At 40.1% G+C, this 23,142-nt stretch overlaps 1 protein-coding gene across 1 annotated transcript in view; it reads left to right on the plus strand.

Moving 5' to 3' along the window:
* SMS (spermine synthase) overlaps positions 1-11,335 on the plus strand; it is a 43,655-nt gene extending 32,320 nt beyond the window's left edge. Inside the window, exons 11-12 of the mRNA XM_014308597.2 lie at positions 7,197-7,312; positions 8,613-11,335. Coding sequence (XP_014164072.2) covers positions 7,197-7,312; positions 8,613-8,655 — 159 coding nt within the window. The 3' untranslated portion in view covers positions 8,656-11,335. The remainder of the gene's footprint in view (positions 1-7,196; positions 7,313-8,612) is intronic.
* The last annotated feature ends 11,807 nt before the right edge of the window (positions 11,336-23,142 follow it).

The raw sequence follows: 23,142 nt of genomic DNA on the forward strand, positions 1-23,142 counted from the left end.
GTTCTCTAAAACAAAAAATACTAAATTTCATCAAGGAAAGGGACTGAGGGAGTGTCCACTTACTTGTCAGAGTATCATCTTTGCTATGGTGAGGAAATGTCTCATAGGAAAAATGCAACAAAAGGATTGTTGTCCTGGTGACCACTAGCCAGCAATTACAGTTGTCCCTTCTGCCTTGACATTGTTATACTAACATTGAAAATTTGTGTCCTTTGTAGTTTGCAGTCTGTCCCCTTGCACCCTGAAAAGAATCATGTGCATCTAGTTAGGATGTCATTTATTTCAATGCCAAAGAAATGCTTTATCTAAAAGTGGAATTGTGTTCACAGAATGCCATCCTTTCCCATAATGTATTGCTGTCTGTCTAAATGCCACAGCTGGGAAAAATAAAGGGAAGTGCTCATCACCTCTTCATTGAGCTCTGCACAAGTTTTAGAAAATTTCACGTGATCTGCACGTGAATTGTCAACAAGCAGGGTTTAGTGCTGTCTAACTCCAGATGGATGTAATTTATCTGAGATTATAAAAAGAATGATTTCTGGCATGCTGCTCTTAACAAACCTGGTGGTTTCCCTCGGGATTCCTTCCGTGGTGATCCTCGAAGCAGTCTCCAAAGGCTGCTGCAGGGTGTCCTGTCACCACTAGATGGAGGCAGGTAACCAGTATTGCCTGGCACTTCATGAACATTTATAGAGATTCTGCCTGTGGAAGGTTTTTCAGACTATTTATTTGTATTCCTAGGGGATGCAAGAACTTATGTGGCAAATTTTAAGATGCAGGAGGGACTTCTTCCTTTTTTTCAGCTCTGAAAAGATACAAAAGGGCAGTTAATGGATGTCATTCTCTGCTGCTTTAAGTTTGTGTCTGAGTATGTTTGGGGAAAAATGCCTCTATTTTCTCTGTGCAAATAGTAATCACAGCTTAGAACAAAAACTTGTATGAGTAGCAGCCATGCTTTACACGCCCTTGCTTTTCTAGCTGCATCATCCATATTGAGTGTTGCAGCCTACACAGGATCTGCACAGAGAGACTTTAGGGCCCTTAGCCTGCAGAACTCGCAAACCTGTCTGTAGGTTTAAGACATGAAGCTTGTTTGTAAAAACTTACTGTTAAACATAATCCCACCACTCTGAGGTTCAGTGTGGTATGCTCCTATTTCCATTCTTCTTCTTCTCAAGCTGGTGCTTTGAAGTGTTTAATGGTGTGATTGATATGATAGGAGGCCATGTCTTTGGGGTGCTTGGTGTAACAAGAAGAGACAGAGGCCAGGCTCCCAGTCATCACAGTGGAGAGAAATAGGAATTGATCAGGTTGTAAGACCTTGCTGTATCCTGAGGTCCACTTTCATCTCTAATATACCTTCCTGGCAACTTGTTTTCAGACCCTTTAAGTGTTTTTACAGTATTGGACTCTCTAAAAGTATGATTTTTATATGGCCCAAGTGACTCCTTTCAAGTGAGTATATATACTTGTAGGTATTAGCATGACATGTGGCTTTTGTTTTTCTGAGCCATCACTTGTGCATTCACAGTCCCATGTGAGGATTGTCCCAAGAGCTGTGAAACCTTGCTCTGTCAGATGCAGGGACTGGTTGTAAGGTTATCCTTCAGTGTCAGTGGATTATGTGTAGCTAAGAAAATGCCTTTTTCTGTGCTAAGTTTTTGTTCTGTTGATCTAATCTTTTGAGGTTGAGAAGGCTATCATTTTCAGCCTGTTTATGTAGTAGAACCTTTAAAAATACCTCTGAACAGGAATTTGTGACTTCCTGGCTGGGGTCACTCAGCCCAGGCAGGATAGAAACTCAGACCACTCGCAGGTTCCAGTAAACAGCACTGACCCACTGAAGGGATCATGTGTCTCCCACACCAACATGTGGCCCTTCACTAAGCTGTGTCTTCCTGGCCACTCTCTCATACAGCCCTCTAAATGTCCAGACAATCATCATGTTGTTCCATAGTTAGATTCCTTTTTTTGGCTGCTGTGTGGGCTTTCTAATTAGCATTTCCATTGAGGGAACAAGATTCTCCATGACTGAGCCATGAAAGGAGGCTGGAAGAATGGCTATATGTCCCTGTGTGAGCCTCTGTGATTTCTTGGTAGTTTGAGAGACTTTAAGGAACAGACATTTTCATTTCCTTACGTTGCTGAGAGTTTAGCCAGTGGAGGTACTTACAGTTGGATTTGCCTCCATTATTTCCTTAACAACCCTCCCTGTCCCCCAAAACCTAAGCCTAGCTTTGGTGCTAGGTGTTTCGTGCTCTCTGTCATACTGCTTATTAGTCACTCTGAAGTGAGGAAGGATAAAACCCAACCATGGTCACGTCCAATTCTGGCACATCATTATAAATAAAAATAGAAACCCATGCTGAACATAAAAATTAAACTTCTCTGGCATACAGTCACAGACAAAGGTGGCCCATGACAATCGCATATGGAGTAAGACATGTAAGAAATGGGCAATTATGGAAAAGGGACCCTTTCACCTCCTTTCAACTCACTAGTTTACTTTCTGAGGATTGAAGGAAGCATGGTGGCCTAAGTTCAACATGTAACCAGTTGATGGACACATCCACTTTATAGATGGGCAGAGTTAAATGGAATTTACAGGGTTAATTTAAACAATTTTTTTTGCTACTTACTTTAAGGAATATTTTTTGTCTGTCCAGAACTGTGTTTGTTATTTAAATTTGTTGTGCATTGTCCTGTAGAAACCTAAAAACTAAACCCATGGAACTACAGGATTTATGCCTTGTGAGAGCCCAGAAAAATGCATACTGGAAGACAGGCATGAGCTGTTGAAGTGAGTGCAAGCACTGAGCAGACTCAGGATGCAAAGGCTGTGAAACAGTTCAGGAGCTGTCTAAGGAAGGTCTTGGAGATTAAGATTTGTTAATCTCAAAGTTAAAACTGTCTCAAGTATTTTGTGTCAGAATGATGCATTTTAAGGGTAAAAAAAATTAATAATTCTCCTTGTTCTTACCTTCCTAGTTCTTACCAAATTGTTCGACATGGAACAGAGATTAAGTGAGAGGGGCTGGGGAGAGGAATTTGGTAAAGGCTTTTGTATATATTGAAAAATTGGCTGAACCCTGTGGGGAAAATAAAAGGAAGTGATTTTGCTTTTGAAAACGTGTAATTGGTGAGTCATCTGCTTTAAACCTTGTTAAACAGCATTCAGTATTAGCTATTGTTTGAGTTATATGGTTCTGTTCAGAACAAACAATGCATTGCTCTACTACATAACTCTTCATTAGGCAGTGGGAGTTATAGTGAACACTGTGTTGCATTCTGGGCTTAGTTCCCTGTGGCATTTTGGTGATACTGGAACATCTAAGTGTGATTGACATTGTTACTAACACTGTAGTCTTGGTTAATAAAGCTGGTCATCTTTTAAAGAAAGGTGTTCATAATACTGATTTTTTTTTCAATATGTGTATTGAAATAAGCCTTAAGTTTTGTAGATTTGATTTTTGGAGTGCTTAACTTTGTGTTGAGTAAAGCCAGATAGTTAAAAAAAAAAAAACAAAACTATGCAGAACTACAAAATCCTGTAGTGTTTGTCCAGAATAAAAAGGTTGATAAAAGAGCCAGGTGAGTTGTCTGAACCTTTAGGCAAGATCTTTATTTGGAGATTGGAGAGTTGTGGGTTTGGAAAGTAAAAATTATTTCTTGGCATGTTCATTGTTCCTGTAATTTGTTTTCCATGGTGTCTGCAGTGATTTGTGTCTTGCTGGAGAAGGGAGAAATGATGAAATACCGAAGGACAGTCTGGGAAACTGTATACTCTTCTATCATTGTGTATCCTGTTGCACTTCCTACGTAATAGTGGTGTGCTCTGTAAATTACCTAGCAGTGCTCCTATTTGTGACTCAAATTACACACACAGGTTGTTTTTTAGTTTTCTTCTGCATTCAGTCTGATGTTGAAACAAAATGATATGTTTGGTGAAGGGCAGCTGAACCAAAAAGCCCCACCACAATCCCCTGGATAATAACAGGTTACTAAACAAGTGCTGCAGCAGTCTGTTCATTGTGCTCAGTTTGTGTTAGTCTTCTACTTTTGACAAGTCTCATTTCGTTTCCGATACCCAAACATTTGGGCTTAGAAACCCAAATTTTTATTAGAAAATTTCTATATACAGCAAGTCATTTTCCTTTACCAAATAAACAAATACTGGTTTCTTTGTGCAATAAGACCAAAATTATAATCAAACATGTTTTATGCGAGTTCTTTTGAAGGAATGCTTTCCCAAATATGATTTTTAAAAGATTAGAGAGTGATAGAATAGAGTGGAGTCATAGGATTTCGTGGTGTGGAAGGGCCCCACAACAATCATCCAAGTCCAACTCCTGGCCCTGTACAGGACAACCCCAAGAATCACATCATGTGCCTGAGACCATTGTCAAGATGCTGTGTTAAGATTTTTTTTAAGTTGAGGTTTTCTTTTCTACTTGTGAAGACTTGAGCACAATCAAAAAAAAAAAATTGAGCAGGATGCAAAAAATTCAGAGGAAGATGCGTGGAATGAATTCTCTTTTCACTTCCTCTGGAAATAGAAATGTTTTAAATACACTGTGAAAAAATCCTACCAGTAAGAAGTAGGAAAAATAGTATAAATCCCAAAGTCAGAATGTACATTTTACACTTTGGTTCTAGTTATCATGTGATGTTGTTACATGGAAAAATCAATGTAAATGGAGCTGTTTAGAAATACTGATTTCAAATGTCACCTCTGCTTGTTTTAGCCTCTGCCTGTTGTATGCTTTATAGAGCACAGATAGTACTTGTTCAAATGCATCTTAGTTCCTTGCTTTGTGAAAATTAATTTTCAGCTGCATCTGTGTGCATGTAGTAAATTTAAGGCCATTTAAAAATATCTGGGAGCACGAAAAATAAGCTGCACAATAAAACAAGTCTTTCATAAAGCCTCTGCTCCTGGACTTAAAAGTTTAGCAGTGACTTAGCAGAGCAACACAATGTGTGAAACATAAGCAGTCAGACACTTGGGAAGCATTGAGTAAGTCCTTGGCTCCTGGGGTCCTCGTTTCAGGTTAGAGGTCCTAAAATACTGAATAAGATGTGAATGTAAGGGAACTGATTTTTGATTAGATCTAGTGTTTTCTAATTGAGCCATCTGCATTCTTTCACAGTCAGGAGCAGGTTACACATGTTAGTGAATGGTGGGAACGAATGAGATACTGCATTCAATGGGCAGTTAAAAAAACCCCAAAATTATGTGTACATGTGTGTACACACAAACACTTCCCCAAGTCATTTGGAGCAGCAGGAAGATCCTATCATCCTGTTAATGGAGGCTGTTGCTTTAGACTCCTTTTTTTTCTAACACAACTTCTGTGCCTTGCTTTTTTTGCTATCATTTTGTGGAGCTTTGGCTCTTGTGCTGGATCTTTAGGAACTGTGTGTATTTGTTAACATAAAAATTTCCCTTTTGTTCTCCTTTTTGTTTCCTTTGGCAAACGTTCCTCCACTAGAAGTGGCAAAATGTGTGGGAAAGCTGAGGATTTTATATTGAGAAAAGCTCTGGAAAATGGTAGTTAATGCTTCTGTATCTACTGATCAGAAATCAGAAGAGGAAAGCAGGGTTGGTGCTAGATCATAGTAAAAGACATTTACACTACATGCTAGTAAACCCAACCACTAGGAGAAGATGGGGACACACATCTCCTGAAGATCATCCTGCCCCACATGTGGCCAGACTGGCACATACTGTGTGGGCAGGAGAGATTCATATCATCATATAACCTGCTGTTGATGTGCAGTGTTACAGCATGGTTGGTTTATCATGTTTGGGGCCTGGGTTTATCATGTTTGGGTTGAGCTGAAGATTCTTCAGGAAAGTGGCAGAAGTAGAAGACCACAATTCAATTCATTTAGCTGTCAGTGTGCCACGGGCCTTTTAACAATATCTCTGCCTTGACCGCAATCACAGAATATATTTTCTCTGTGCTGTGCCACAGCAGCAGTACACTTCTTGATGAGTCTTCATTCAGTGCCTCATACCTGGAAAAAATCAGCCTGAGTGATTTGTAGACAATGCAGTGGTGACTGTATTGAACTTCACTTGGTTTCGAATTCGTGTCCAAATAGCTTGTATTTGCACACTCTTCCTAAGACCGTTGAATTTAAGGTTGTAAAATGTTGGCTTGTCTACTTGGTTATGTAGTCAAGAAACTTGACAGAGTTTTTTGATTGAACTTACACAATTGACTTTTCTTGCTTTGGGTAGTTGGTGTTTGTTCAGTCTGGTGTTCTGGTGAGCTCACTGTAACCACTAAGTCTTCAAATGTGTTATGGATATGGAAAATTCAGACTTCTAATTAGAGCTTTCTCCACATGGGCACCCCAGGTATACATTGCAGTAACTTCTCCTTCTTATTAATACTTAGCCTGGGACAAGATAGTGCTTGCAAATAGGAGTTGCTTGGGGGAGAGTTGGGTGGGGTTTTTTGTTTTAATTTTTTTGGGTGGGGGTGTTTGGTTTTTTTGGGGGTTTTTGGGCTTGGGGTTTGCTTTTTTTTTAAATTCCTCACTCAATCCTTGATGTATTTGTATTCCAAGAATGAGATATTGTTTCACCCCTAAGACAAAAAAGTATTGTAGGAAAATCTTCTTTTTCAGAAGCATGACATGTGGAAACTCAAGACAATGTAGCCCGCAGCTAGAGAACTTCTATATAATTTGATGTATTTTGTCATATTGCTTTGTGGAAGAATCTGTTCAAAATTAATAGGCTATAGTTTTTTAAAAAGTGCATTTAAACACTGTAAGATCTAGGCAATGTTAAAAAACTGAGAAAAATCTGGATGTTGTAATACTGTTACTAATAAGTTAAAGCAATTATAAAGAAAATGGTTATGGAATAGATGTAAAGTAGGTAAACAACACATGGTGGTCTGTTTTAACTGGAAGCCCTCATACAATGATTGCTTCTGCTAATGAGAATATAGATAATCCCCCTCATACTTACCCTTTCTTGAAAGGATCCAAATTGTTGTTTGCTGTAGGCAGAATGAAGACAAGCTGTTCAGTGTTTGCACTGTAAATATTAAATATTAAGAACAGCATGTATCTGGTTCTGAAATATGTGGGAGCCTTGCAGTAATGTCAAAATGTATATGTTCATCTGAAATTCTGCTTATTTGCTTGATTGTGACTGGGATTTTTTTTTTCTTTAGGGAAACTGTATCAATCTGACTGATGCCTTGACTCTGTATGAAGAACAGCTTAGCAGGCTTTATTGTCCTGTGGAGTTTTCAAAAGAAACTGTGTGTGTTCCCTCCTACATGGAATTGTATCCTTAAAGACTGAAGAAGTCTGGAGAGTGTGTATTAATAAATCATCAAGCATAGATTGTTTGGAGGTAATGAACTCAAGCAAAAAGGCAGTTCTGGTTTAAATACTTAATTTTTTTTTTCATAGTAAATGAACTATTGCAGTTTTATTTTGAGGATAATTGTAGGAATTGTTTTCTAAAAGTGCTGTAAATTCACAGCTGGTAAAATGATCAGCACCTTTCATAAAATAGGCTGTGTTTTTGTTAATGTTTGAGTGGTGTATGTGATGTAGGATAAACTGTGTGATAAAGGTAATACTGCCTGGCAGTTCTGACAAGGCTGTATCTTCTTATTTTCTTTTCTTCTTTTAGTAAAATAAGAAACTAACTTCATACAGATTAGCATGGTCCAGATCTTTAGATATTATCTGATAGAGCTATTGTTGAACATACAGTTCAGACTTTACTTTTAAGGCTGGGGAATGGAGAAAAGTGATTCCCAACAATAATTACTAGTAAGTGTTACTGGAAAAAAATATTCCAAGTAGAGGGTTATGCATATTCTCAACTACATCCCATTCCTAAAAATAATCTTTCAGAATTTATTCAATTTGTGGGTGGTAAGGAAGTTATGTAAGGAGCCTAGAAGTTTAAACTTCAAGTCCTTAGTGTGAGAGGGGCATTTTGATCTGCTGTAAGGTCATTCTGCCATCTCCATTTGCCTTGAGTGTTTGCTGCTTTTGTGGGATCTCCCTGGAAATGTTTTTGCACAGTGAAGCCTGCTGTGGCTGTCTCTCTTGACAGGAAACATCTTTTCACAATCTTCTTATTCATAATACATTAAGCACGTGATACTGCCACAGCCTTTCTTGTGTTGTGTGTGTTCATTCCCCTCCCTCCTGTGTCCCTAAGCCCGGTAGTGCTCACTGCTGCAGCCCCCATACTGACCCCAGCCAGCTCCTCCTACTTCTCATTATTATCAGCTCTTTGGGAAATGCAGATTTGACCTTGCATTTTCAAGACAAAAGAATGTGAAGGATATCAAGATACTTGCCCTTAAAGCTTAGAGCTTCAAAGAAACAGGTTATTTTTGCTGTTATGGCTGCCAGGCCGTAATGGAACATGTATGTGTTTTGAAGAGTAGGCATCTTTGATCTGCTGAGTCAAGAAGAGAACCCAGGTAGATATCACTTTTGAGTGTTTTCCCTACCCTTTATGAGCTACCAGAAGTTTTCAGAATTTAAATATAAGTAAAAAGAACTGCATTTTAACTGTGTGCAAGTGTTGCCTTTTTTCCTTAACTGCTTATTTCCTCCAGATGGGTATTCTACACGATTTGGAAGAAACAGACTGACATCTGAACATCAAGATTATTTGAGATGATCCTAAATGTACATGCTGCATGGAGCATATAGGCCTGCCACATGCTGCATATTGGCATCTTGAACCTTTAAATTATATGCTGTAGATGATCCTGAAACTTAGTCATGCTATTGATTGTGAATTCTTTAAATGTTTTTTTATTATTATTTTAATTTAAAAGCAAATGGAAAATGTATATTTTGACGAGCTAGGGTGTTATTTTTGAAAGTCAACTTAGATGAATAAGCAGCAAAACTATATAGCTGCTGACTGCACTGAACCTTTAGAATGTGATCCTTTTTATTTTTTTGTAGATCTTCACAAACTGGTTGATTAAAAAAGACATCTTTAGCATTTCATCCCTGAAGGGTGGTCCATGGAGTTTTTGTTGTTTATGTTTTTCCAACATTTTTCATTCATGGTGCTTTTTAAAAATGGGAGAGGGTTTTGTGTGGTTTTGGTTTTTTTAAATGAACACTGCAGTGCTTCCATATAGAGAAGGGCATAACTAAAAAGAAAAAAAATCTTGTGAGAGAATACCCCAAGTCCTTTGTTGCAAAGGGAAGAAAGCCAGTCTTAAATTTTTATTTACCCTAGCAATTCATCATTGCTGTAATCTCCGCTGCAGAAGAATCTTTGGCCTTTTACCTCCTGGATTTTTTTAGTTGCTGCCATATTGATTATTTGGATTCTGATAGGGATTTGACAGTAGCTTTGTACTGAAGCATGAAGATCAAGGCTGGGTTTTCATTCCACCATGGTGCAAGAAATTGAGTGTAGTGAGGTTCATGTGGGCATATCCTCTCCCCAGCCTTATGGGAAGCACTAGATTTTTTAAGTAAAAGTTGGCTTAGGGGATGAAGAAATGTGGATGTGATATGATCTATCTTTGTGCACTTGTACTGAATGTTTTGAGGTGTGTGTGTGCTTCAGTAGGATCAGTGATGGCTGTATTGCCACAGATGGCCCATATTGTGTGAGGCTCTTGCTCAGTTAGATTCACTTGCAGTGTAAAAATCAGTAGAAGCTGGGGTGCCTTGTAGTTCTGTTCTGGAAGAAAATGCATTTTTCTTCAGCATTTTCTCATGCTGTAAGAAGTTATGTTTTTGTAAGAGTTTGCTATGTAGCAACTAAAATATTTGTGCTTAAAAATCCCACTTGAAAGGAGGTAGGAAGGATATGACCAATATGTGCATTTTTTACTTTTCCAAGGTAGAATAAAAAGTGCACTATTTCTCTAAACACTCTAATCCTGAGCAATGATGTTTCATTCAACACCCATATCAACATTTTCTTAGTTTTATTGGAGAGAGTTGATTTGCCCCACCAATATACTGTTAATGAAAATAAACTATACAAAAGCTGTCCTTTATGTTTCTAAACCATACATAAAGAAAAATTTTATTGCATGCCACATATATAAACTTTTCATAGACTCTGAGTAGCCTATGCAGAATTCCAGAGTGATGCTCAAAAATGTGCCAAAATTTGCTTTTTCTTTGGCCTATAATTGGTCTAAATGTTTTCAGTTTAGATAGCCAATAGAAGTATTTTTCAGTCTTACTATTTTAAATTATCTCAGTTAATTCTCTAATACAAGGCACAGTTCTTCCCTGGCCTACAGCTTGTGAATCACTGAATACTCCCAAAGAACAGAGCTTCCCTCTAAATAGAATAACATTTCCTGTATTTCCCTGAGTGTTCTATGTCTGTTGTAGGCATCCCAGAAAATACTTTGATATTATTACCTGTAATCTAATAGAGACTCCTCATTTATGATCCAGGACTGCAGTCAGTTTGTCTAGCTGCAGATGGATGCAGATACCCTGTAAGCAGGTGTGTCCATAACTTTGCAAGCATGAATATTTCCATTGGTTCTTAGAGTGGATTACTCACGCAGATGAAATGAAACCCACAGGGACAGAGCTCAGAGCATCTGTGTTCCTGGGTGAGCTTGGCAGATGCAGAAGTAAGTCACAACAGGTGGGGATGGTTTGGTTTTTAGCAAGGAAACTTGTGAGCTAGAAGATGACTTAATCTGCTTGTTGTACCAGGGCTTGTGCTTCCCTTTGGTATCGCTGCACAGGGAGTTGCTGGGTGTGCAGGGATGTTCTGGAAGGATTCCCAGAGTGGCCAGGGGACCTGAATTGCATATTAATAGCTGAGAGGCAGCAGTGCTTGCAAACTTTTCAACTAATAGGGTATGAAGAGAGTTGGAAGAATTTTTTTTTTCTTTAACTTTTTTAATGTAGTGTTTCACAGTGATAGATGCAGTATAAAGCAATTCAGCAAACACTGAACATTATATTTTTTTAAGTTGCTGAATTGATTCTGAGCAAATATATATACACATTGTTAGTCTTTATTTATTTGTTGCTGTAGTATAGATTTTTTTAAAAGAAAAACAAGTCTGTGTTAGTATTTTCAAATGCAAACTGCTATAGCTGATCAGTTTTCCATGTTTAAGGCCCGTTGGGAAATGGCTGTGAGTGCTGCACTATGTATGCAAACAGTTCCTGAGACATGGTTAACATTAGAGGTTTCTTATTCTTTGCACTAAATGCTGCTTCCACGTAGAAGTTACTGACTGATAGTAGTTTGTGCAAGGAGAAGACTGCTGCCATTGTATCTACTGCATCAGTGCAGTGCACGTGTTACAATAAAGGTACGCTGTCATTACTTGTGTGTTTGAATTGTTAAATCCATTGTGGATTCAGTGTTCAAATGATTCAGAATTGATGGGTATGATGCTTACCATTGTACCTCTTTTTTCTTTGTTGCATCAAGGTACTTTTTGGTCCTTTTATTGAGTATCTTTTCTGTCTCAGATTTATAAATTGTTGTTTTCCATATAATAAATGCTCAGGTAAGATACTCTGTAGTATGGAACAGCACACTGATATTTGTAATAGGGGGATCACTTGAGGCTTCAGTGATACTTGCTTAGAAAGAAGAAGAGTTAATTTTCTGTACAGCATTTTAGATGTGAATTCTTTGAAGTTCTCTAAGTGGAAGTTTGAATTTTTCTGCTGAAGCAGTAAGTTGGCTTTGGGGGATGGTGACTCATTGTGTGGCACAGAGAAAAGACAGGCTTAGGAGAAGTCAGTGTGACATTGAGAATGATGGAAACTGGCACAGAAGTTTAGGAAACAGCGAGAAGGGCACAAACAGGATGGGGACATCAAAGAAGTTAGCCTTACCAAATCACACCCCAGAATAATGTCATACAATGAAAGAAAGACATTACTCCCAGAAAATATAGAGAGGTTTACATGAATTCCAGCCAACTGGAAAAGAGAAATATTCACATCTGCATTAAGTACAGTGATAGCAGAAAGCTTGCTAGTAGGGAAAAAGAAAGGGAGAAGGCTTAACTTTGAGGGGAAAAAAGTCTGACATAGACTTGAGGGTAGAATAAGGAGTAATTTTGGAGTGCCTGCATGCACAGTAGGGAAGATAGGTATCTTGGGTTTATATTTTTGCTGTTTGAGAGTCTGAGGTGTTGACAGCTTGCTGGAGGGAACAAGGTGAGGGGATGGGTGAGAGGAAGATAACTCAATTTCTTATTTTAATTGAGGAATAGGAGACTGCAGATGATGTTGCCTGTGGGTAATAGGAGAAAGCTGAGAAACTTTGCCCACAGAGAGAAGAGTAGTTGGAGTCATTAGAGATGCCAAGGGAGCAAGTGAGAGAAGTAGCAAAGTAAGCAACTGCTGCAGTGATTAATAATAGCACTGAGCAGCTCAGAAGTGCCTTTTTGAAATGTGGAATGTTGTAGGAAGCAAGGAATGAAGCATGTGGAATGGGAACTGGGAGGATATCAAGAAGTTCATACTGTGGTCATACATTGTAGTGAACTTGAGCTTCAGAGGTAGAAGGGGAGAAGGTAGAAAGAAGGAAAAGTAAAATGTGAAATTGATTTCATAATTGGAAGTGTGATGAGAAGTATTCCTGTGCAGTGTCAAGAGCGGAAAGGATGCAGGGGCAAGAGACATTAAGTTGAAAAGGAACTGAGGAAATGAGCCAGGAAGAAGAACCAAGAAACAGGACAGCACAACAGATGTGGTGTGGGGATTTGGGGAACACATCTGGACATAGAAAAAAGTACCAGTCACACTGCCCAGCCTGTTCTCTGATGCTATTGGATGGAGAAAGAGGAGAAATTGGAAACATTTGGATTTGTTTTGTTGTTTTTTTTCTGAGTAATGAGTGCAAGATGTCTTTTAAGTATTTTAGAAGGAAAAGAGCTTAACTGCTGGAAATTAAATGAAGACTAAAAGGAAACTTCAGATTAAGGAGTGTTTAAGGGTAGACTGATTACTGAAGCAAATAAATACAAACTTCATGAGGTCCAAGGGCAGGGCAGCTGTGGGATTTAACTGTTGTGGATTGTCACTGAGCATGGAAGGAAGGAAGGCAGGAGGATACCAGTGGCATCTCTACTGCCTTCAGCTCATGGAACTGGAAATGCTGATCAGAACTGGCAAATGTATGATAATAACAAAAAAGCACTGCTACAGCCATCTGACTTCAACATGCCATTATAACTTTGTGTGTTACCTGAGAGGAAGTTGACATCAATGGTGAATGCACAGCACAATGTGCCATATTGCCTGTGCAGCACCCAAATACAAAAGTATGTTATTGGTGTATAATGGAAACATTTTAATGCAACTGTTCTTTGTATAGGCACAGAAATGCACCAATGGAATAAAACAATGGTTTTAGTAGATGGGAATAACAAAGATGAGTGTGTACAGCTCTGTGAAGCCTTTTGTTCTTCTGGTAGCTGCTAGTGTTATCTGACACTTCCCTGTTTAACTTAATTATCAAACCTGATGGCTTTGATTTTAAAAATTATTTTATGCCATGCTTTGTCCTGATTCTGCTCTTAAGCTCTTCACTGGACATCCTGTGAAATTACTTCCTAGTGATTGGCATGTCTTGTAACACTTAGGTGTTTTCAATGATGTGTTATAACCACTGGTGAGTTAATTGGGGTGGAAGGATGACAGGTTTTTTTCAGGAAACAAATTTTTGACAGTTCATTGTTTAAAATCACAATGAAGACTGACAGAACACTTACAGGAACATGCCATGACTTTTCTTTTTAGAAAGGACCAAATACTGTTAGAAATTTTCACTTGTGTCTTGAATTAAAATGTTTATACTAGGATTGTAAAATTCTTGCAGTATATATAACAGTTAAATACTAAGGAAAGGAAAGTTATGTGCTGGCATTTTCTGGAGCTGATTTGCAGACAGCCATGTGGCTTACGTTGTAGTCTATATGCACGTAATAGAAGCATGAAGATAATCAACAATTAACCTAATACTGCCAATACTAAAGCATGTCCCTGAATGCCATATCTGCTCCATGGATGGTGACTCATCTGCTTCCCTGGACAGCCTGTTCCAGTGCTTCACAATGCTTTCAGTGAAGAAAATTGTTCTTAATCACCAGTGTAAACTGCCTGTGGCAGTGAGTGAGGCCACTGGCTCTTGTCCTGCTGTTTATTACTTGGGGGAAAGGAGTGACCCCCACCTCTACAACCTCCTTTCAGGTGGTTACAGAGAGCAGTAACGTCTCCCCAGTCTTTTTTCAAGGCTAGAGAAACCATCTTGCCTCAGCTGCCCCTCCTGAGGTTTTTGCTTTTAGGTCCCAAAAAGTGAACCCCCAGAGGCCTGTGGAGGCCCCTGAGTTATCTGTTCCTGACTGTCAGACCTTCACCCACTGCTGGAGCCTCACCCACCTCTGGATGCAGTTTGATGGCTTCTGAGAGATGGCCTTGTGTACAGAGACTTCTGGTTTTTGCTTTTCTTTCTGCATTGCTCCAAAGTAGAAGCATTGCCTGTGTCTCCTGGGCAGCTCCAAGGGTCGCTCATGGTGCAGGTAAATAAATGGGTGTCTTTGGCCTGGGTCTCTGGGCCTGGGAGCAGCGAAGCTGCAGGAGTGGCTGGGCTGAGAAGTGACAAAATGCTGCACAGTGGAGTTGGGAACAGTTCTGTGAGCAGCAAGGTGGGAGGAGGAAGAGGGGAGAAAGTACTGCAGGCCTTGGAGGAGAGATTCCCCTGGTGCCCTGGGCAAGGCTCCAGTGGAGCATGGGCTCCCTGCAGCCCTTGGAGGGAGCTAGGCCGGAGCAGGGATCCACACTGCTCTCCACAGGACTTGCACTGGGGCACGTGGCTATTTCCTGAAGAAACTCTCTGGCCTCAGGTTTATCCTGAAGGACTGTGGTCCTTGGGTGGGATCCCACTCTGGAGCAAGGGAATAGTGTGTGGAAGATGGAGCAGCAGGTTCGAGTTGGTGATAGTGACTGAGCCCAGCTTGGTGCCTTGCACCTCTCAGGGAAGCGGGGCAAGAAGGGGCAGGAGTGAATTTGAGCCCAAGAAAAAAAGATGAGGTGTGAGAGGTGTTTAATCTTTGTTGCTCCCTTCCCTGCATTTTTAACTGGCAACATATTGGACCAGTTTGGTAACTGGTAAAATGGTTAGTGGAACAGAAGCTTAGCTGGAAGGAACACTAGAGCAAAAAGAAGTATCTAGTCCAACTTCCTGACCACTTCAGAGTGACCAAAAATTAGAGCATGCTGTTAAAGGGCATTATCCAAATGCCTCTTAAATGCTGACAGGCTTGAGGCATTCACCACCTCTCTTGGAGGCCTGTAGGATGGACATTTTTCTTAGGTCTCCCTGGAACACCTTCAAGCTTTAAAAAAACAGGTGATACATTAGGTGTGACTGGGAAAACAAGAGAGGAATTTAGTGCTCTTGTGGGTAAGTAGGGCAAGAGACAACCTCATTAAAACTGAGAAGTCCAAACCATTTTCAAGTTGCTGACTGCTTAGCCTGGAGGCATGAAAATACTAACGACTTGTGGAACTTCTGGAACAATGAAAGAGGTTGTTCTCTTGAGCTAAATCCAAAGAGCCAAACTCCTGGCAAACCTTTCTATTGCAGTGTGTTTTCAGCCTAGGGGCTGTGCTAGAACTATTTTAAGGGCTTGCTCCCAGTACAGACCTAACCCTTAGATTTGCAGAAGCTAGAGGGTAGGGTCCCTCTTTTCCCCTGTCCCTCTAAGCTTCTGTTTCTAGAAGTGCTGCAAATAATTATGAGATGTATGGAAATTTAATTAGCTGTAACTTCTCAAAGATAAATATTTCAGACTTTCTTGACTGGAGTGTTTTCTAAGCTCTGTTTAACCCAGTCCCCCCAGTGCTACAGCTTATGGGAAAGGGTTGCTGTGGAGTCATTTTTTGCACTAGCTGTGCCATGTGAATAGTCCCAGCCATCTCTGCCCTCTCATTGCTATGGCCTTATGTTGTCCCCTCTGCCACGAGAGTTTCAGGGAGCTCTCCCATGGCCATGTGACAAACCAAGTGGGTTAAAAACAAGCAAGCAGAGATGTTAAAGGTAAATGGGAAACTGATGTTGCTCAGCTACACTGCTGAAATGAATGGACAAAAAAAGCTGTCTGTGCTTCAAATAGACCTGTCTGGCTCCTCATGTGCTGCCAGACCTCAGTGGTGAGCAGGATTGGGAACTGGTGGTGGGATTGAGAAGCAAGTCACACCGGGTGTAGAATATGGGAAAAATGCTTAAAGTAAAGGCTGCAGGACACCATGGTTTATACTTGCTTTAGAAATAGGGAGAGGATTATTAAGGGGGCTACCTCTTGTTTTTTTCTTTTCTCTGACCCCATCTACTGAATTACTTATGGGTCCCTTCCAACTAAAGATATTCTATGGTATTTTGATTTCAGTCATCCAGGAGTTTCAAATCATTTGAACTTTTGACAGCACATAAAAGGTGAGTTAGTAACTTTGATCTAGTGGGAGTTAAAAGCTTTATCTGTGTTAGTACTCTGATGGTGGTGTAGCTTTGTAGGGGGGATGTGTTGTTTTTCAGTTTCTTGTTGCCATTCATACCTTCAAAACTTTTAAATAAAATTTTATGTCAGCAATTTGGCTGTCTCAGTTGATTTTGGTTACATGGACTGGTTTTCTTCTGTTCTTCTGAGAATTAGATTAAAAATATGATAATACTACTCAAGCTTTAGATACATTTTCTCACAAGGAATTTATTTTAAAGAATATGGGGACAGCACCCATTTTGTGCAGTGTGGGCTTCCTTGCTCTTGACCTTCTTTGCTCTGTTCTTTAAAAAAAAAAGAAACGTGAGGCCCATTATTTAATGTCATTTTTACTACAAGCAAAATTGGCAATGTGGTTTTAGATGCCTTTGCACAAGGAGTGCTGTTATATGCTATCATAAAGGCAAGCCATTTCTCAGTGAGTTACAGTGGCAGGGTACCTGTGTTGCCACTGTGAGTTCCTTCATCCAGTAGAAGTGTTTTGCTGAATTGAGCATGCATTATTTGGGAGAGCAGAACAACATGGTCTAAGTCTGAATCATGTCTGGATCATGCTTGTGACCTGGCTTTCCAGCACCTGCTTGGCTGTCTGGTAGCAGTGAGTAAATAGTTTTTCCAGTGAACAGAAATGTGGCCGTATTAAAGCATTTAATTGTGAACAAATGATACTCAAATGCATCTGAACTTCAAACACACTAAAATGCATTTTATGTCATGCTGATCAAAATATATTTGAATAGCTTTAAATATTTTATAGTGCATCCAGATTCATGCAACAATGGATGAGTTTCATTCAGTATTTTATTTAGCTTAAAATTATGTTTTATAGTTGCTTTTATGCCCAGATATAGGGAAGAAAAATATGTAGTTAAAATAAAAGCAGCAAGCCATAAATGTTTCTATGAAATGAGGTTGAAAGCATTCCATACCTCTTAAGAGTGTGTTTTCCAAATGCAAAGGCTTCAATGTCCCAAGAAAATGTAGTCATGTCATCACACTATGAAAGCCTAGACAGGAGTGTGAGTTCATCTGATTGACTCAGAGTGAAGTGAGCTGCATTTGCATCATTCCTGGTAATGTGTTCTGGTGCTCTGAAAAGTGGGAGTAGTGACAGCAAAGGGAATGAATTCATTTCAGCAACAGTCAGCACCTTGGTGAAAAGCAGGAACATGGCACTGCATTTTTTCAGACTGCTTTTCCAGGGAAAGACTTGGAACCAGAGAAAGTTAGGAAAGGCCTGTGTGAGGGGAGCAGGTCTGAGCCTCTAGGAAGTGTAAGAAAGTCCTGTGAGGAAATGGAGGGCTTTCACTTAACACGGTTGATGAGCTGTGGTACCACATTCTGGCTGGCTACAGCACAGCCTGAGATCCTGATCTCTCTGATGCCCATGGCACATGGGAATTCTCATCAAGGTCTTCCCAGTGTTCTTCTGTCCCAAGCTGCCCTGAACATGCTGGGGGCTGTACCCAGGTGAGGAGCTAAGGTATGGGAAGCCAGTAAGAAATTCTTTTGTGTGTCTTAGTCCAGATGTAGTCTGGCTCTGAGTGCTTTTGCTCTGGTTTGGGGAGGTGGAATATGCCTCTCTGGGCTCTTATTTTCTCTCATTAATTGCTGCTTCAAAAGCCATGATACTCCTATGTTGTTTTTAGAAACTTACTGCCAGTCTGCAGACTTTTTCATCATCATGGAAATTTTACTTGAGTATTGTTTTAAAGTTGGATAATGAATGTCCCATTTCAGTCAACCAGTTCAACCAAGGAACGGGCTGATTGTGTTTGCAGCAATTTCAAAGAACTAGCAACAGAAACAGCATTAAATTATTAAAACCCCATGAATTTATCAGCATCTTTTAGTGGACTAAGATTCTATAATTTTCTTGGGAAGTGCATATTGAAGAAGTTAAGGAAACTTTTTCAGAAGAGCATGGTTCCTTCTGCAAGTTGTAGAAAAGGATTTAGCTTTGATCAGCATAGTTTTCCTTCCCTTTAAGCAAGCTTGGGCATGACTATTTTTGTCATTAACTTTGCTGACAGTATTGCTAATTCCTTTGCATGGTTATTTAAATGTCTAAGAGTAGCTAGTTAGAGCCATACTGAGGCCCTTTCATGAGTTTCCCTAGTCCAGCTACTTGTTCTTAGGTTAGCGAAAATTTATAGGGAGAAATACCATGTAATGATCAACTTTTGATCTATAGATCAAACAAGTAGTTTGGGTATGTTTAGTAGTACAGAAATCCTTATCCTGTTCTAAAACCTTGTGTTAATAGTAAAGAAGACAACAAATCTTTATTTGAAATAGAGATGTTGGAAACTTAAGGGAAGGGCTGTCAGAGACATAGCAATTTGACTTATAAAGATAATTATAGTTGGTGCCTAACTGATTTTTGAGGATTTCAGGAAAGCAAATGTTTGGTCTCAATGATCCTGTCCCATGGGGCCTCATGCTGTGGTTTCAACCTGATCCGACTCTGCTCTCTCCTTTCCAGAGAACTCACTGACTAAACACATTTAAACTCTGCTGAGGGGCTGCTGCTTACCATTATTAGATACATACATAGTTACTGGAGTTGCACCAAGATGAGGACAAGATGAGAAATATCTAGAAATACCTCCACTGAATTAATACACACAAAATCTCACATTGTCAAGGGGCGTTTTATTTAGGACATCATATTTAATGTGAGATTTTTCTGGCTTTTAGCTGTGTGCAAAGTGAATTTTAATTTCATTTTGAGATGAAGGAAAAGAACTCAGTGGAATAAAATGCTTTGAAATAAAACTAACTTCAGTAAGACCCTGAGCTGGTTGTAGCAAATGCCCTGGAAGAGCAGGATTTGGTTTTTCAGGTTTATGGGTGGGGTTTTTTTGTTGTTGGTTTTCTTGGTTTTTTGGGGTTTTTTTTGCCAGGCTGATTTCTTCTGAAAACAGAGGTTATGCAGTCGTGCTTTCCTGTCTCTGTATCCCCTCTCTCCCACCCAGCCTTGCTAAATAATGCTGCATCTTGACAGCCAGCTTCAGTCAAATTTGACAGAAGGGATTTGGGTTCAAAGACATTAATTCTGACAAGTCTTTGCCTGGATGAAAAGATCTCTTATTTCTGCTACCAGCCCGTGGTTAGGTGCATTTGTTATACAGAGGGATGTGACCCAACAGCCCCTGTGTGAGAAGAGCTTTCACCAGAGTTTGTGCCTGATGGGACTGCTGAGCTCTACTGCCTTGGGGTTAAAGCACTTGGAGGAGCTTCTGCTTCACTTTTTTTTGTTTCCTACAAAAGTTATCACAAGCAGGCTCTGAGTAGATAGCAGTGACAGAGTGCCTGTTACCTGCTCAGTGGCACCTCTGTGGAGCAATTGCTCTGCTCCTGGCTGCAGCTGTCTCTGAGCTCTGGTGCTGCCAAAGACAGATTTGGGCTGCTGGAGATCCAAGTGGGAGAGCAGGCAGAAACCATTGCTTCTGCAGAGGCGGTCGTGCTTCTCTGAGAGACAGGAGCTCACAGTGTGGAGGGATCTCTTTGGCAGATGCTGACTGCAGTCACATGCAGGCCTGGTGGCTCTCCTCCTCTTTTAATTTAAAATGCTGGTGAATGTGTGTCTCATTGCACACCTGAAAATTCATCCGCGGGACACAAACTCCTTGGTAATCAAGCTTTTTGCTTCCACTCATATAAAGAGACTTTGACAGCTGCCAGCAAACATCTGGACAAAGCAAAATAAGTGGGTAAAGCCCTGGTAGAATGATGCAATATTTCAAGGAAACAACAGATATTTATTTGTGTTCTATTTCCCTGTACCTACAGCTGTAGTCACTGGAAAAGTGATATTTCCCAGCAATGTCTTTTTCAGTGTCTTTACAGCCTATGTACATAGTTAGATTATATGAAAAAAAGCAAAAATTTGCTCTGAGTTATGCCAGGGTATTTTGTATATTTCTTAATCCCCAACTGAAATGCCTTTCTACAGCCCATGTCAGCATGCACCCTTGTTTAATCTCTGCAGCAGGATGACAGATGGGAAGGATGCCCATGTGATGGCTGAGTGTAAACACTTTCTGGCTGTAGTGAGAATGTGGTCTTTAGGAGAAGTAGTGTTTGGTTTAGCCAGAATTTAATGTGCTTCTTGACGAAAAATTGCCGGAAGACCTAAAGCAGTTCCTTCTGCTTGAGAACATATGCATTGCTTCATTAAAGTGCTTTTTCAAAAGAAGCAAATAAAAAGCTTGCAAACTTGAGTGGCGTAACTTTAATCATCCCAGATGTTGGGTTTCATAGTCAGTTGCTGTTTGGGTTAGATATAAGCACCTTTTGGTCAGAGAATGCAATGTTTCCTGCAGAAGGGAAAAATTTTTCTTGGAGTAATGAGAATAGCTTAGTCTACTTGGAATTGAAAAAGAAAAAATTGATTTGGGTATTAAATGTTGGAGAACAAAGTTTTCTGCTTTGCAGGCTGTTCTCCTTACAGTTGCAGTTATAGTTAGTGGAGAAGCTTGCCACCAGCAGTGTTTAGAGCCCTGCAAATCCTGTTGGCTCAGTATTGACTCCTAATTAATGATCCACATTCTCACAGATGCACTGAGGCCTTCTGTGATGTGGCTGGACCAGTGGAAAACAATAGAATCATTTATTTCCAGCTGTATTTGTCCCATGAATAAAGGACATGAATTAGTGCCAGCGTGTGGTTTCTGTTGGCTGCTGTACAGAAATTTGGCAGCTTTTGTAGCCAAGGGAGTGTAATTTATAAAATTCAGAGATCTGATGACAACTGGTCAAGCTGTCTTCAAATGCAACATGTTGGGCTTTTCTCGAGTTCGCTTTGTGTACATAAAGCCCAGTTCTGGCTACAGCAGCTGCATAGTCCAAAAAACAGTTCAAGGCCCAGGGTGAAATGGGATGGAATACAGCCCTTACTCTGACCCACACTAATTAATCTCTTTCAATGAAGCCAGCATATACCTCTGTTTCCACGAGGAAGCCACTCAAGCTGTATCTGGTGTCTCTGCTTCCATCAGTGTGATGGTGACTGTGTTTTCCTCTTACCATGGGCTAAAAATGCTCAACAGTACATCACCAAATCTTGATGCTGTGATTGTGGACTGCTTCTGATAAGCTGTCCTTGCACTAAAGTACTTTAGGAACCTCTCAGGTAGGGCAAGTCTTTAATGTGCCCCATGAGGACAGTGTCCTCTGAGGCAATGTCTGTAACTCATGTGTTGGTGTAACCTAATATGTTTTACCTGTGTTACATTGGGGTTGACATCTAGAACTGAACTGGGATTTTTCTCTCTTTTTATAAATAGTATCAGTGATTGTTTTAATATGTTTTGAAGTTATCTAAATGCCAGTAAGATGAAATATTTTACAGTACTCAAGCTCATTGCATGCAGGTTCTTTAAGCAAACTTGGGCTGACCATGTGCTGTCCTCAGGGTGTTTTGCTGTTCCAGACATTCACCAACACCTATGCAACTGGTTTGGACTGTTCCAGTGAACACTGAGCAATATGTGTGATTTTGTTGATAAATTGAATAATCAAACCTTGGGCCAAGCTATATGAGGTGAAGCTGACATGGTGCTATTGATTTTAGTTCTGATAATGCTCTTGTCTGACTCTGACATAATGGCTGGAAGTGAGAATTGTGTCTGCTTGTGGAAGAGCAGGATAACACACACTTCTGTGTGTTTGTGAGTGTATGTTCATGTGCATACACACACACACACACACACACTTATATTCTCAGACAGACCTTTTCTAGAGGCTGGGACACTTGCTGTGGTTCAGCCCAGAGCATGTTCCAGAGGGTTGGCCAGCTCTGGCACATGACCATGGATAGAATTGTTTATGCATGTCCTGGCTTTGTTGTAAGTGCCAGAGTGATCCCATTGTTTGAGTGGGATCTTGGTCAGATGGAATTCTGAGTGAATGAAGCGTGGTTTGGAGCATGTAGCATTTAGTTATTACTTTTTTGCCTGTTATATCTGTTCAATGTTTTATGAATGTTTAGCAGAGTCTTTGCACAGCCTCATTAAGTGCCTTATTGGGCTGCAATGGCCAGGAGTGCTGTTGGGAGTTCCAGCAGGAGGTGTGGCCATGTATCCTGTACCTGCCAAAGAGCTGCTGGACTTGGGAAGAGCAAGACAACCAAATCCTAGAATGCTCATCAAAAACACAAATTAAATTCCACAAGCTTCTGTCACAGATCATCAGTATCAGGAACTTACTCACATGTGCTTTGTGCACCTTTTCAAACACAGCCAGAAATGGACTTCTGCAGCTGCTGCCTGCAGCTGTTTATGGTTTAGCTGTAATTTCACAGTTCTGTACATGCTGGACAAACCAAGATGGTTTATTGACTACAGGCATGCTCTACAGCCAGAGGAAAGGACACTTTTTACTATGCCACAGTGTAAATAAGCCCACAAACCCAAACATGGAAAAGTCATTCTGTTGCTGACAGCTGATTTTTGATTTTTCTTTCCACAAGGATTAGGTGCTGCTTGGAGCTGATTTGCCAGAAGACTTGTGTAGTTGGAGCTTGCTGGATTTTGTTGGGGTAGCTCCATGTTCCCATAGTCCTCACCTTCTTGTGTTTGGGAAAGGGGAATGAATTATCTAGGTTCTC

Source organism: Geospiza fortis, unplaced genomic scaffold, assembly GCF_000277835.1.
Source record: "Geospiza fortis unplaced genomic scaffold, GeoFor_1.0 scaffold161, whole genome shotgun sequence".
Taxonomy (NCBI): domain Eukaryota; kingdom Metazoa; phylum Chordata; class Aves; order Passeriformes; family Thraupidae; genus Geospiza; species Geospiza fortis.